At 26.6% G+C, this 16,742-nt stretch overlaps 1 protein-coding gene across 1 annotated transcript; it reads left to right on the forward strand.

The window, feature by feature from the left end:
• Window positions 1-607: 607 nt before the first annotated feature.
• Window positions 608-12,785, forward strand: LOC145840799 (uncharacterized). The gene is made up of 7 exons (XM_082948134.1): window positions 608-872; window positions 1,176-1,300; window positions 5,603-5,768; window positions 7,448-7,552; window positions 9,260-9,354; window positions 12,051-12,194; window positions 12,510-12,785. Exons 1-7 carry the CDS (start codon window positions 665-667, stop codon window positions 12,567-12,569), a joined length of 903 nt encoding a protein of 300 aa, XP_082804260.1. The 5' UTR covers window positions 608-664; the 3' UTR covers window positions 12,570-12,785.
• Window positions 12,786-16,742: the final 3,957 nt, after the last annotated feature.

Genomic DNA, 16,742 nt, shown 5'->3' on the forward strand with positions numbered 1-16,742 from the left:
TGTTTATAAAATTGAGATTGTCTTTCAGTTATTGCTATTTTTGTTCAATTTCTTCAAGAAACTAAATCTTAAATTGGGTATGATCTTCAACTAAATTACCTTGTCTTTAAATGAATTTTTAAGTGATGTATCATTGATTTTTTAAGACATTTTCATTTATTTTTATAATTAAGACTTTATTGAAATGATTCAGGGTTGCCACACTCAGAGTAACTAAGGATAATTTGAACTTTTTTGAACAACCTAGGTTAACTCAGATAAGTTTGGATATTTTTTCATAAAATTTCAGGCTATTTTCTAAACATTAGATAACTTTTCTTTAAATTGGTGTTTTTATTAAGTTCTTTGTAAATACTTTTTATTTTTAATTATCACATAATTCAGGTTAATTTGGTGTATTATATATATCTTACTTATTTTTTTATTTTTTATGCATTTTGTATATTGCTTTAATCAATCTTTTAAGTTTTTAAAGTTTGTATCAACATACCTTTAGTTTTATTTAATTTTTAAGACACTAAAATTGAAAATTGTTATACAATGAGTAAAAATTTATTTAGAAATGAAGTCAAAAGGTTTTTTTTTATACCAAATTAATAACAGAAGTTATAAATAAGTTTTAAGAAATTAAATATGAAGCTATTCACTTGATAAAATTTTGCAAATGGCAACAAAATCAAAACAAAGTGTAACTAGCACTCAGTCAAAGTATGGAAGCACTGTAAGTGTAAAAGTAAACTGCCAAGTTACAAATGAGGACATAGCACTGTCAGATGTAGATGTTAAAACAGAACTGATAGAAATCAAAGAAGACTTAGAACTTCTGACTGGAATTCCTTCTGATATTCAGCGTATTTCATATCTTGATGATGGTTAATTATTTTTATTTGTTTTGAAGTTCAACAGCATGTATGATTAAAAAAAATTATAATTACTTATTCAAATTACTAATTTGTCTTTAAATTAAGTATTTAAATTGAAATAGTCTTTTATGAGACAAGTAAAAACGCAATGTGAAGAATGTCTATTTATTTGAATTTATTAATTTTGTTATATTTTTATTAATTGATAATTTGTAAGGATAATAAAAGATAATAAAAAAAGATACAAAGAGCTAAATAAGTCTAACTGCAGATTTAATAGTAAGTCATGTTTACAATATACAAACTTTGCAGGTGAATTGGATAATAAAAGCTGCTTGTCCGATCATCACATTGTCAATAATGGACAGCTCCAGTTGAAAGTTTGGGATGAATGGACTAATTTAATAAGGGCTGTTTCAAAAGGAGATATCCATCAAGTTTGTTTAATTTTTTCTAATGTGCTTCACCTAGAACAGACCTACTTTTGATACCCTTTTAGTTTAAGTTTTGTTTTTTTTTTGATAACCTTAAGTGCACATATTAATTTGCTTTTGTAAGTTTTGTTTTTACAGTCAATTTTTCTAAGCTTTATACAAACAATGAAGGTTGCAATTTCTAGTTAATAATTTTATTGGTAAATTTAGATTGTATATAAGCAGTTAGCATCATTCTATGAATAATGAGTTTTTTATTCAATAAAAGTAAAAAAACAAAGTATAATCTAGTATAACTGAGTTGAATAAGATAAATTGTTTTTTATTAACTAGGCAAAGTTTACAACTAACGAATTGAACAAATGACAATAGAAAAAAAATGTATGCTCATAGAAGTTCTTTAATTAAAACAAAGCCATAATCATAATAGGTCTAGAACAGGGTTTCCCAAAGTTTGCCATGACTCAGGGGGCCATGAGCAGTAAAGGAGCCACAGGGGGTCATGAGGTCATAATTTGAAATTTACACTAGGTATTCTTGAGTTGCAGATGAAGAGCAAAAAAAGGTATTAGGTGTTTTCAATGGTAGTTAAGAAACTTACACTAGATATATTCGAGTTAAAGATGAACAGCAAAAAAAAAAGTGTCTTTGGTGTTTTTCATGGTAGTTTTTGAGCAATCTTGTTGAAGGGGGCCTTGGTTTTTTTAATTTATTTAAAGGGAGCCATTTGCAAAAAAGTTTGGGAAACCCTGGTCTAGAATAACAATAATATCTGTGTTTAATGCAAAACAAATAAATAAAACACTCTCTCAAGTTTTTTTCTGTGATAGTTTATACGTATTACACTACTTTTTGTCAGAACTTAACAGTAGAACAAATTTAAAAGTTTAATTGCTCTTGCAAAAAGAGCTATTTTGGTCAGACCTCTAGGCACTTAAAAACCAGGATAAAAGAACATCTACCTGCTTGTGTATTGAAATTCATTGAACAAGAACCTGAAATTAAGACAATAGCAACAAAAAACGCAGCAAAAAGATCTTCAGTTGCAGAACATCTAATAAATAATATAGATGTGCTAGGAAATATGACATATCCAGATTTAGAATAATCCATCATTGCAATAGTGTGTTTGATCTCGTGAAGTTGGAGGCTATCTCTATATTTTTGGAGAAACCAGAACTGTGTAAACAGAAGAAACTGATTACAAAGTGTCTTTATTTAGTTAATTTATCTATTTTTTATCCGTTAGTAGTATTTGAGTTTAATTATTTATTTACACAAATTATTTATTGTGCTTATTACTTGGTTAGTTTTAACTTTTTGTGTTTTTGTTTAAAAACTTTTCATAATTTTAAATTTGTTCTACTGTTAAGTTCTGACGAAAAGTAGTGTAATACGTATAAACTATCACAGAAAAAACTTGAGAGAGTGTTTTATTTATTTGTTTTGCAGAAAATATGAATTAGCTAATAATGTTTGAAGTAATAATATCTGTGTAAGAAGATGTTTACGAATTTAAATTTTAGAATTTTATATGCTTTAACAGTATAAATGTATGTGTATAAACTTTTTAAAAATACAAATATAATGGACTTCTTTTTTATAAAATGAAATAGTCAATTTAGATGATCTACCTAAAATAATTGTAAATTTTTGTAATTGTATATATACATGTATATAGAACTAAAATACACAAAATAAACTTTTGCTTGGGACAGCTGTTTCTGCGTTTAATACGCGTCTTCAGCCGAGTATATATATATACTTGTTTTGTTTTTCAAGTTTTAAAACTGAAGAAAATCGTGTTTAGTTTATTTTAGAATTTAGCTTTGTTCTAAAAAAATAGATAAATCTAGCCTCTGTCTTTTAAATTGAATTTTTTTAAAGTGTTTGTTATCTACGGGTGCACAAGTGTTAAAATTTGGCAATTCAAATTAAATTATTAAAAAAAATTCAAAGAACCTCAACTGGAAATTATCCTTTGTTTGAAAAAAAAACAGTTTAGGTCTAAGTTACTTCGACAAACTATTTTTGCAAATTTCAAATACTTTTTGAGATATGGCTAAATTACTTTTTATAATACATTGTTTTTTAAAGTTCTGTTTTTTTTTTACTATCTTTAATCTTATCAATTAGAGACCATAAACACTTTTTTTCAAGTATGTAATACTTTTTTGAGTTGTGGCTCTTTAGACATGTTTTTAAGGGGACATGTCAGTTATGCACTAAGATTTTTTGCACAAAGAATCACTTTTGCACTAAGGGACCTTTTTGCATGAGAGTAAAAAATATATAATAAAAATATTAAATGCTGACCAAGGATATAAAAAAATTAAATCAAACAAATAAATAATAAGAAAACTAAGTAACTGACTAAGGGTTAGGGTTAATAGTGATAGTTAAAAAAAAAATTCACCAGTGCAAAAGTGTCTTCTTGCAAAAATAACCCTTTGTGCAAAAGTTTGACACCTACCTGTTTTCAGGGGAACGGGTCAAAATTGCATAAAGATAAAATTTCACAAGATTACTAAATTGCACAAATATAAAATTGCACCAAGGGTCAATTTTGCATGGAGGGTCATTTTTGCACAAGAGTGAAAATGAAAAAGAAAAAGAAAAATATATATGTTTAAAATACAGAAAAAAAATAAAAGATAAATTAATAATAAAACAAAAAGAAAATAAAAGTTACTGACTGAGGATAAGGGTTATGGGTAACAGTGATATTAAAAATTAAAAAAAGTAATTAATAAAAATTATTATTAAAAAAAATGAATAAATGAAAATAAATTAATTAGAAAGAAAAAAAGCTACTGACCAAAAGTAAGTATTAGAGGTAACAGTGATAAAAAAAAATATAATTAGAAAAAAATAATAATTAACAGAAAAAAAAATTACCAACCGAGGGTTAGGAGTAACAGTGATAGTAAATAAAGATATTAAAAAGAAAGTAAAATTATTTTAAAAAATCAACCAGTACAAAAATGTCTCCGTGCAATAGTGTCTTTGGGTATTTTTATCTTTGAGCAATTTTATCCCCTCGTGCAAAAGTATTTTTGTTCAACTTTGTGCCCTTGTGCAAATTTGACAGCTACCCGTTTTCAGTCATGTAATTGTTATCTACAATAATAAGATTTTTTTAATTTGTAGTGTATTTTATCAATTTTAAAAGCCATTAAAAGTTTTTACAACCACAACTTTCTAATCACCCCACCAGTATTATCAAAATGTAGTGTTTTGTCAATTAATCAATTCTATCATCTTTATATATTTTTTTAGTAGATATATGTGAGGTGATTAATAAAATCTACTTTAAGAAAATTTTCAAAAGTTTATAGTTTGTTAGTCAACTTTTGTTTGAAAAACTTTGCTTTAACTTAATTGCTCCTTATTTTACTATATTTAGCTCAGTAAATCGTTGCAAGTCTAGTAAATGGAGACGGTTAGTTTTGCACGAGATTAAGAAAAAAGTAAACAAAAAACTTGAAAGTATTATAAAACAAAATAATAATACCAACCAAGGGTAAGGGTGATGAGTAACAGTGATAGAAAAAAAAAGATATTTAATTAGAAAAAAGTTTTAAGTAAAATAAAAAGTGTCTTCGTTCAAAAATGTCTCCATGCAAAAGTGTCCCTTCCTGCATTTTTGACACCTACCTTAGTAAAAATAGTACTAAAGATTTTTATTATCATCTTAATTTGTGCTTATGTGAGTTTATTCTGAATCCTGTTTTGTTTTAAGTTAGAAACTATGTAAATAATTACTTTTTTTGCTAAAAAGAAAGAACACTTTTCTGAAAATAACATGACGCTGTTACAAGATTGCTACTCGCTCAGGCATATTTGAATCTGTATAAAAACTAAAGAAATCTCAGTATAAATTAAACAAATTCTGGCAAACTCCGAATTTTTTATTGCAAAGCTCATGCTTATTAAATATATTTAATTCTATGAATGGAAAAAGAGTTGAAGTTGTAGTTTTTTTTTTTGTTAATTTCAATTAAGTTTTTGTATTGCTGTAAATCACATTTAATCATTTCAATAATGATGTTAATCATTTCAATGATATAATAGATTTATTTTAGTGTGTGTTACTAATATTTTTAATAAAAGTATGTTAAAACACTCACATAAATTTTAAATGTAAATTTTTAAAATGCCTTGTTTTTTGAATTGATTTTCAAGAAAATCAAGAAGTTAAAAACAAAAAACATACAACCAGTCACTCCTGAATAACATTTACCTTTTTCATAACTTTTCATTAAAAACTAATATTCACGGCTCAAACACTGACCAAATGCTCAGGTGATGCAGCTTGGAGTTACGGGCGCGAGCGACTTCAACACGGCGAACAGCCGCATGATGGCGCCAGAGGCGAGGAGCAGATGGGTTAGGAGAAGGGGGTTCGTGGCGATGCTGGTGGCCGCGCACCATGGCAACAAGCACCTCATTGGCAAGCTGCTGCAAGAAGGTTTGTTTTTGTGCGTTTCTACAGTGTTAAGTTGTGGTGGAATAGGAAAGTTTGAGCTTTTTTGAAAAACTAAGGCTGGTTTGGATGTTTTTCTTAAATCTCAGGCTGTGTTTTTAAATTGAATTTTTTTTATTAAGTCACTAAACCTGGAATTTTACCAACTTTACGTGTTTAGTAGTAAAGTTTTAATTTGACACAAAAAATCTATTATATAGATTAAAAAAAAATACTTTTTTCTATTAAAAAACACATAAAAATTAGCTTTACAGTATCTTTTTAATATTGTTATACTATTCAACACAGTATTTTACTATTATATGTTTTGATTTTTCGAAAACTAATAAAAAGATCTCAACTTCTAGACGATAAATTATATTTATTAAATTCTTTCAAGCCTTTTTAATGCAAACTCAGTTTCGGTCAAAGACCTCGTTGGTGCTCATATAAAAAATCTTATTCAAATAGAGTCTTAAACTTAATTTAAACTAAAAATAGACCCAAAAACCTGTACTTTTAAAAACCGGTGGCCTCCCTGTTAAGTGCTTTTCTTATTATTTTTGTGTTTAAAAATCTTAAGCTTACCTAGCAGTAATTTTTTTCAAATTACCCTGTAAGCGAGTATAATTTTTTATTCTTTTTTTATTTAAAAAGGTTGTGATCGTTTTGTTTTGAGCAGGTTATAAAATAATTAATGTTAATCAAATTTGTTGATTTTTTTGTAATTCTTATCAATAGTTTCAACTAGTTATCAAACTAGATAGAAATAGGTTAACAAGAATATTGTAAGTATTAGAGCGGAGTAGTTTAAGTTGTAAAAGCAATAAATCAAAACTTTATTGTTTATTTATATGAGTTAGCATTTTGTTCGGAGAAATTAGCTTATTTTCGAGTATCTATGTATATAATTAAATTCAACATTTTTTAATACACTTTACATTTTAGATCAGGATATCCCAAAATCATTTTAGAAACGCGCTCTTGGCAGAAACCTAAAAAATAATCGACACCCTTAAACATTTTAGACTTAACTTAACATTTTTAGGTTTGAAAATTAAACTGTTTGTATTTTTAAATAGTAAATATCATTTGTCAATTTTTTTTTTAATATTGAAAGTTTTCATAGAGTTTTTTATACACTATAAAACCAAAGAATAAGTTTGTTTAGCTAGATCTAATAATAATTACAATTTACAAAAAACAACTTTGTAATGTTTTCTTACTTAATATACTATGTGTACTTTAGTTTTATCTTTTATTAGACTTTAAGTAATTATGTGTCTTACTTTATAATTTTAATTTATATGATTCAATGAGTTAAAGTTATAGAATTAATGTAAACAATGCCTAATACCTTTTTTATAAACTGATTTAGTGTAAAGTTTAATGTTGGAAGTAATTTTTAAATCATATTTCACTTTGATAACAACAATGATAGTTTTTATCATATCGTTCATATTATTGTATAACACTCTTGAGTCCATTAGCCTGTCATTTTTCAATAGTTTAATTTTTAACGAAAATCTAAATTGATGAAAAATTATTCTTTATATCATTTCAAAAAAGATTATTGTTACTTGCTGTTTAAAATATCTATAGAAGAAATATAATCTTATCTTTTTTAGTCATTTAAACTCATCCGTTCTGCTTATGACAATAAAATTAAACAAAACACTTTTTAGGAGTGACGATAAACGGAAAGACGAAGAAGGGCAGAAACGTGCTTCACGTAGCTGCGACAAGCGGAAAGTCCGAAGCGATACAGTTGTTGATTCAACATGGTGGCCGTGAGTTTCATTTGCCGATAACTTCAGCGTTGCCACACACTCAGGGAGTTTTCAAGTTGTAGAAAATCTCAAGGAAACTCAGGGAATTTTTTTTTTAACTCAGGGCAGTTTTGAATTTTTCTAAAAATTTCAGAAAAGTCTTACAATTTTTAAAAAAATCTCAGGGAAGTTTTTTTCTTGATATGGAATGAGATTTAGTTAATCCAGTTTCAATAGTTTGTTCAAAAAAATATTTTTCTTAATTTTTAAGTGCTTATTTAGAAATTTTTTAGCCTTGCGGCTAGTTCTTCAGTATTCTTATAATTAACATTGTAGTTTTTTTTAAGTTTTAAATTTATATTTATCATGACTAAAGTTAAACAAAAACAAACAGTTTAAAGAAATGAAAGTTGTGGCTAACTATGCATTAAAAAGTTCTAATAAACTTTTTATTTTTAGTTACTTATGTAGTTTAATTAAACTATGTTGTACTATAAGTTCTTATTTAAAAAAAAAAAATTTTGTTTACAACTTCTTGTTTTCAGTAAAAAAAAATCAAATATGAGTATAGATTTGTGTTGTCTTATTTTTACATTAGAGGTTAATTTATTTGTAGTTAATTACCAAACATCTTATTCACTACCATGTTTCCTGACAGTGAAATTTCCAAAAAGTTTTGTATGAATAGAACCAAGTTCATACTTAACAAACTTTAGCATAGCCCCTTTTTTAAAGATGTTTTGAAAAAAACGGTTTTGTGCTCATCTTTTTATTCAATATCTTTTGATTAGTGTTTTAATAAAGTTTTGCAAAAAACTCAATTAGATCTTGTAAAAAAAAAAGTACACTGCCAATATTTTACTTCAGCATTTTTAGGGCACTGTACTGCCGATAAATTGAAAAAAGCCCTATTGACCGAGACTCAAGACTTAAACCCAAAAAAAAAAAGATCCAAATTTTAATGGGTGGACCAAATGTGAACATTTCTCTTGCAAAAAAAGATGACACAGATAAAGAGGCTACAGGTCTACCTCAACTCATAACCCTTGGTCCTGCAGATTGCACATTATTCATAGTTCATTCAAGTATGGGGTTGAAGCTACACTAAAAAAAAATTGAAACAACTCCATTGCTTGTTTGACCACACATCCGCCAGAAGAGATGATGAAACCGGTTTATCCATTTATCATTTTGTAATACAAGGTGGTTAGAATCAAAGCAGTTTGCTAATAGAGGTATTCTAATTTGGCCTAATGTAGTAAAAATGGTACAATACTGGAAAAAAACTGCCTGTATTGTTTTTTTTTTAATCTCAACTGGTTTAATCAATTAACATTGAATTTTTGAAAACAGAGTTTTTCATAAGTTTAGTAAGCATCTAATGCAGAAGCATACACATACAACCTTCCTTTTATTATTAACGAAGAAAAATGAGCATGAGGTATTAGTAATTTGTGCCAGAAGCAAAAAAAAAGTTTAAGGATTTGGAAAAAAACTCAGGGAAGTTTCTGGTCACTCAGGGCAGATTTTATGACTCAAAGAGTGGCGACCCTGTAACTTATAAATCGACTATTAGTACCAAATATACTTTACTTTTATTAAACTAAGCATAACAATTAAACTGTTTTCATTTATTCTTTTATTTATTAGTGTTTATGAGCACCACACATTTTGTACACCATGGTAAATGATTTTACTATTTTATTTGCAAATACACTTGCTTAACAGAACCGCTCATAGACGAGAAAGACAACGACGGCCTCACTTCAATCGATTGCGCCGAAGACAAAAAAGCCACTTCGAAAATGCTCTACATGCATCGGGTAATATTTTGATGCAGTTGTTTTCATTAAGCTAACTGAGACAAACTTCATATGGTTTAGATCAGGGGTCAGCAGCCTTGTGTAACTTGCGGGCCAATCTTCCTAGAAAAAATTGCTCGCGGACCGCACTTTTTAGAAAAAAAACCTTTAAGGGCCGCATTTATTTAAAAAATAATTCTTGTAATCAGTAGAAAAATATTATTTAAGATCAAAAGTACGATAAATTAAGGTAATATTAGAGCACTAATAAAGAGTATTTATCAAATAAAGAGCCTAACTGTAAGTTCTTATTATAAAATTTTTAATGTTAATAAAGTATATACTTTTATCTGAAAAGGAGCTCGCGGGCCGCAGATTTTGACTTTGAGGGCCGCAGCTTGCCGACCCCTGGTTTAGATGAAGATAATTTTTGTTTATTTTTTACAAGCATTAGCTTAGAATAAAATTATACAAAACAATTTTTAATTGAAACTAAACTTGTATACAATGTATTCATACTTGTAAACTTTATATGATTGTATATTTTTATAAACTTGTTTTACGCATTGTACTGAAAGTGTTTTTTATGTTTTGTTTCAACAGCGTTTTTAATAATGTCTTAAGCGTACTAATTTTAGACCAGAAGTTTTTATTGAAAACCAAAATACTTAGATTGACAGATGTCACCTCAAGTTTTATGTTTGAGTTTAGTCATAGGATAGTTATCACGATTTTGTTTTTATAGAATGATAAAAGTTGTATGTTTTGTAACAAACTCTCCTTCTTCAATGTTTTTTACCACAGTGCAGTGTATATAGATAAAATGTTTGTACACAGTACACCGGAGCACAGACAGACGGAGAAGGTGTTCCTGTTATTGTCTAAAATGAAGCAAGTGAATTAGTAGAGTCGGGATGAGTGCATCTGAGATCAAAAAAGATAATAGATTAATAAAGTTTACTGCTAAAAACGCTTTTTTTTTCTTGTATTAGTTTTTTTTATGCTAGTTTTACGGTAGAAAATAGTTTTCAAAGCAAGATAGAATAGAATGTTTTTCTTATTTGTTTTAGTAGCATACATGGCATAAGTAAAAATAAATTATATAACCTTAATAATTGTTTTGTTGTCTTTTTGTTTATTAGTCAGGAGTCGGCAAACTGCGGCCCGCGAACATGTTAATCTGGACCGGTGAACCATTAAATTTAGAAATCTTCACTTAATATTCCGGGGTTTGTAATGAAAAGTAAAATAAAAATGATCACGTTGTAACTAAAACTGCAAAGCGGCCCGCAAAGATTATACTTTCGATTTTGGCCCTAGACAACCAAATGTTATCCCTGGCGTTTTTTTATTACAAGTATGTATGTGTATTTACATTACACGATTTGAGTATATGGCTTATAATCAACAATCCATTTTATACCCTGAATTGTAGAGCTGATTAATATGCATTTTTTATAAATGGTATACTCATTTTATTTCTTTTAAAAATTTATTTGCCCTTAACCTGTTTTTATATTTTTGAATATTAGTTTAGATAGTTAGCTATAAGAGTCATTTAATTATAAGTTTAGTTTAGCCTGTCACAATGCACATTAACTTCCAAATGATTATTCACTGCTACCACAGTGGTATCGATTCTTTTATAAAATGTTTATCCTTGTTTTAGCATCTCGTGTGCTTTGCATTTAAAAAATATTACATGGTTGACTTTATGTAAAAAACAAATAACGTCATGAAGTTAGTCAATAGTCTACTATAAGAAGCTGTAATTTGTTTTAGGTATACTTATGGTGTTCAGTAAAGGTACTTTAGAAAAGTGTATGGATAGAAATAATATTTACTTCATTGCTGATTAAAAATAATTAAATTACCAAAAGAACAATTTTTAAATTAGTTTTTGTAGTACTTACCTTAAAATCACTAGTTTTCAATGAAAAATTCCACTGAATATAAGTTATGAGTTGCACATTGAGATTAAAAACATTCTGAACATAACTTTTTTTATAACAATAGTTTTAGTTTTTTTAATCAAATCATAACCAGCGTTTGTAAATAACAAATTCAAACAGTAAAGTTGTTATGCCGCAAATTATTTTAGTAGCTTAAATACAGGTTTGCCACTTTACCTGGAATTTGACAATTTAGGCTAAAATAACCTGGAATTTGAGAAAATTTGAAAAAAACCTGGAAACTTGATCAAAAAACCTGGAATTTTTAATAACTTTTTTAACATTTTCAGTTGTAAAATTTTGATTTGACACAAAAAATCTATCATATAATTAAGATTTTTTGTCATCATCAAAAATTTTTTTTGTTAAAAAACACATTTAAAGTAACTTTACTGTATCTTTTTAATGCTTTTATTCTATTTAACACAGTTTCTTTAATAGAAATTAACTAAAAATAGACCCAAAAATGTGTACTTTTAAAAACCTGGAAAAAAATTTGAAAAAATGAGTTGGCAACCTTGTAAATATAAATAAAGAATTATCATTAAACTATATTTATTTATGTAAGTATTTTTTATAGAATAAAAGAGAACATAAAACTAAATTAAAATTACTGTTTAAAAAACATTTATTTAAAGAAATACTTACTTCAATAACACATTTTATTGTTTGATCTTTTGGATTTATAAACAAATTTAAAGGGAAATATTTTTATTTAAATAACCTTTAATAATATTTGTTTTAATTAATGTATGAATAACACAGTGGAATATGAGAAACAAAGCTAAAAAACTGAAGAAACTTACCAAAAAAGACTTAATGGCGCACCAAGTTTATGATTCAACATTGGGTACTTCGCTCCATGGTAAATACAAACAACACTACCAAAGTAACTTGCTTCCAGTACAAGTAAGTCATTGAATTGAAGTATTTTTTGTTGGTATTTTGTAAATTATGAACAAAATCATTTTATTTTATAGCATTTTACTTGATAGTGTTAGTTGGGGATAGTTTAGTTAGATATAAAAGCTTTCATCTATCTTATTATGAATCACTTTAAATAAAAAACTTATTTTAATGTTATTAACAAACAATTAGTGATAGAAAACTAAATAAAAACAAATGAAAACTTACTTTATTTTCTGATAATTGTTTTAACTTATTTTGTTCTGTAATAATTTTTAGTTGTCAATAAATTATTCTTTATTACGACAAAACTTTTAGGAGTACAGGGGAACTTCAATATCTTCTAAGAAAAGTGAAGTTTATCAGAGGAACCGTTGAATTTTTTTTTGTTTTCTACATCACTGCGAAAAAATTCATATTTACTTGTAAACTTGTTTGTACTGCAAAGTTCATATTTTTAGCTTCTAATCATTTCTACAATAAGTTTTTATCACCACTTGATGTTTTGCTTATTAAGTTTGTAATAATCACTGTGTGTTATCTTTAACTATTGCATACATCAGTTATGTTAACAATATGGTATACATTTAGTTTAAATGCAACAATTAGAGTTTCAACCTAGGTTTGAAGAGATAAATACAAACATTTCATTTAAAAACATTTCTTCTATTTCAAAACAAGGTTTTACTCATAGAGTTTAAATTCATTTATTAAACATACTAGCTTCAAGACCTTAAAGAGAAAAAGATTAAAATTATGTTTTAAAGTACCGAATTTAAAAACATTCAACTAAACTTAAAAAATTAAGATTATATAAGAATATATTAGATTAGTTGTAAAAAAAACTAAAGGAGGTAAAAAAACTAAATCTATATTAAACTAAATAGCTATACTACAAAGTTTTATGTTTGTACAAAAAGTATAAGTTTTTGCAAATTACATTTAAAGTTTTTGATAGACATAGTTTTTTGAAAAACTTTAAGTATGACTGAAAAATTGTGAGTTTTAAAGTCAGTACGGAGTTGCAAAAAAAGTTATTTCAATTTATCTTTTATTATATAGTTCAAGTAAACTAATGGAAATAAAGAGAATATTATTTGCTTAATACATTTTTTTATGTATAAGGTAGTGTATCAGTTTAAAAACGTCTTCAGTAAAAGTGCAAAATTTTATTTAGCTTTACTTTGTTCTAGTATACTACTTATACTTACTATAAGATTATTTTTTTCAAAACTTTCTGTATTTATTTTAAAATATAGAAGATGGGAATTTGATTTATTAACTCTTTACAAAATTATCAATGGCAAATATAAAAGTTTTTTTAACCAGTTTTTAATTTTTCCCAAAATAAATATCAACTAAGAGGAAATAATTTAAAAATAAAATGTAAACATGATTTTCAAAACAGTCAGTGGCAAGGCGCATTTTTTCACAGAGCAAAAGCTATGTGGAACAGACTACCTCAGGATATAGTATCTTGTAAGAGGGTAGAACAATTTCGTTTAAAGCTAAAAAGATTTGATTTAAATACCAGTAAAATTCACTAATTTTTCACTGTAAACAAAAGAAAAAATATTCATTTCCCTACGCCTCCCCCCTACAAACTATTAGCTTACTTATATATTTTGTAGTTACGAATTTTGTTTTATAAGCCATGATTTTAGACAATCTTCTTTACTGTGTGTACTAAGTAATATATAAGTTTGAATTGAATTTTCAATTTAGTTCATTTGTTTATCATATTGTGTTTAACTTTATGTTTTCATTTAAATTATGTTTGTATATATATATATAATTTATCTTAAAGTTTTGAATATAAGTTTATTTTCTTTTTCTCTTTTTGTGTGTCCTGTTTAAATGGCTCAGGGTTTGATGCCTGAGTCTAACATTGCACAATAAACAATATAATAATAATATCTCGAAAACTGGCAAAAATACTTATAATAGTCCAATTAGAACTATAATTTTTATAAACTGTACTGATTAATAACAAACTATTATTTACTGGTAACAGCTTGAATACATACTATAAAACAGTTTCAAAAGACATTAGAAATATGTCAGTTTACTACTAAAATTGTATTTATTTTTAAAACAAAAACCGTAGAAACACTAAGTTGTATCATTTTTTAGAATAGAATGTTTTTTAACTTAAACATTATTTGGTCTAAGCTAGTATCATATGTACTAAAAAAAATTAAGTATATATTCAACAAACTAAAATTATCATTATTTTGTCGAACTTTTAAAGTTGTAAAATGCATTTGATATAAAAAATAGTTTATTTTTTGTTTTTATGAGAAGCTTAATTTTATGTTAACAAAACTGTGTTTTACTTGTTTTCTCGAAAAAAATTTCAGAGGTTGGTAATCTGCGCCCGCAATAAAGTTTTTAGCTTAACACAAACTTTCCTAAACAATTTGAAAAACATTTTAAGTAATAACCTACAATTTGGCTTTTAACTTAGTAACTACTTGTTTTTTGTTGTTGCTAATTTTTAGCATAAAATAGTACTTTTTAGTTATCAATACTAACATTTCTTTATAACCTGCCACTTATGAAAGACCGACTGCCGTACTCTGAACTAGTGTAAGCAGAAGAATTGATTTTTTTTATTTGTCCTAAACTGATAAAAGGTAAGACATTAAAAATTTAATCGTCTAAATCTTACACCAGTTTGCAAAAGCTGATAAGGTTTTAAGTAATTCGTGAAAACTGGTTTAACTTTTCAAGTGCTACTAACTGAATGTTCCTCTTCAGAAAAAAAAAGTTTGTAAATTAAGATCAATATACTTCTAGTCTTTTTTTAAATGTTTGAACAAGAAACTGTCTTACATGAAACATTCAAAGAATACTAAAGTACTAATTTCATGATGTACAGCGACCTTTGATCGCTTTAAATTAGAAATAGGAAATTAGTTTTGGTATAAAATCAGAGTTTATAAATCTTTTTACATATTTACCTTTTATTTTTAAACTAAGCAGAAAAGGTTCCTTTAGAACAAACATTTTAATACTTCAAGTAGTAGTTTCCAAAATCTTATTTTTTATTAAAAATATAGTTATTCTAAATCTAACAAGTTCATTTTATATTCTAATTAGGTTTTTGTTGTAAAAGCTTTAATATAAAAACTTTAATTCAACAAAATAAAAGTTAAGTAAAGTTTTATATGCTGTCACAAGAGCTAAAATTGTATATTAAGATAAAAAAAGTCTTTGAAAAATGCGATCAATATAGACAGTTTTTTGTGAATTTAATTAAGATCTAAAAAATACTAACATTTATTAGATACGTTTACATTGTCTCAGTTGGTTAAACATTTACATTCGAAAATTAACTAGGTTAAAAATCATGCAAATGTTAATATTTTTTTAACACTTCTGTTTTTGCAACAAAAACATTGTTCTTTTTTACTAAACTACTAATCAAAATAATTTAACTAAATTCTAAAATATACTTTTGAAACTACAAAATCTAATTTTTTTTTTATCTTTTCATAGCTTCAATTAATGTCTTTGATAGTTAATTTGTAAACTTTAAAGACATCCAATTTTGATTTATCTAGCAAATCTCCAACAATTAGCATATCTTCAGTTGTAGACGGATCTTTTAAACTTGGTTTAAACTCTAAATACGTTGAATTCTTGGAGTTGTGACTACTAATTTTCAAGGAAAATTTAAATATATTTGTTTTCTTTTTATAACTGAGGATTCACTGTAAGCTGGTAGACTTTGAAGCAGGGTTTCTTAAACTTTTTTTTTTTCAAAAGGCTCCCGTAAAAGAAATATATAAAAGCTATGGCCTCCTCCAACAAAATCTCTCAAAAAAATACAATAAAAACCGCCAAAGACCTTGTTTCATCATCAACTCCAGAATATCTAGCGTAAGTTTCAAATTATGACCTCATGGCACTTTTACTGCTCATGGCCCTTCCTTTGGCCCCTTAAAATTTTGTAATGGCTCCCAAGGGGACCACTCGGCCTACTTTGGGAAACCGGCTTTAAAGCTTAACTTGTATTGACTGTTAATGTAGAAGCTATGTTAAAAAAAACGAGTTGTTTAAATTTTTACCACGTTCAACAAAAAAATAAACATTGCATCTTTTTTTGAACTAGTTTTTGTTAAGTACATGCGTTTTTTAGTTTCCTTTAAATAATTTAGGTGTATAAATTTAGGCTTGCTTTTTATTGTCTTGCTTTGATTAAATTTACTTCAAAAGGGTTAGCATAAAGTATTTGCAGTAAACTGTTTTAAATAAGAAAGTCAAAAGCATTGACATAACGATTTTAAGTTGTAGAAGTGCTCTTTTTTTTTTGAAAACAACTCTTCGTATAAATTAAAATATTATTTTTATTTTGAACATTGTTATTATAAGGTTAACATGTATGTAGAAAAAAACTTGAAACTGTTACAAAAAAGTGAACATGTTGTAATGAACCAAATGTAACAAAAAAAAAATATTTTGACATCATAAACTTCAGGTCAAAAGCTACAGATATACACTATATCATTTGAATCGGTATAATATTTTTAAGTTTAGCTAAAGTAA

Source organism: Thalia democratica, chromosome 7, assembly GCF_965202585.1.
Source record: "Thalia democratica chromosome 7, ktThaDemo2.hap1.1, whole genome shotgun sequence".
In the NCBI taxonomy this organism is placed as follows: Eukaryota; Metazoa; Chordata; class Thaliacea; order Salpida; family Salpidae; genus Thalia; species Thalia democratica.

Excerpts from the sequence above, each read along its gene's own strand:
- LOC145840799 (XM_082948134.1), top strand. The coding sequence starts at position 665 with ATGGCAACAAAATCAAAACAAAGTGTAACTAGCACTCAGTCAAAGTAT. Across the intron at positions 1,301-5,602 it reads CAAAAGGAGATATCCATCAA|GTGATGCAGCTTGGAGTTAC; the intron begins GTTTGTTTAATT and ends CCAAATGCTCAG. Across the intron at positions 7,553-9,259 it reads GTTGATTCAACATGGTGGCC|AACCGCTCATAGACGAGAAA; the intron begins GTGAGTTTCATT and ends CTTGCTTAACAG.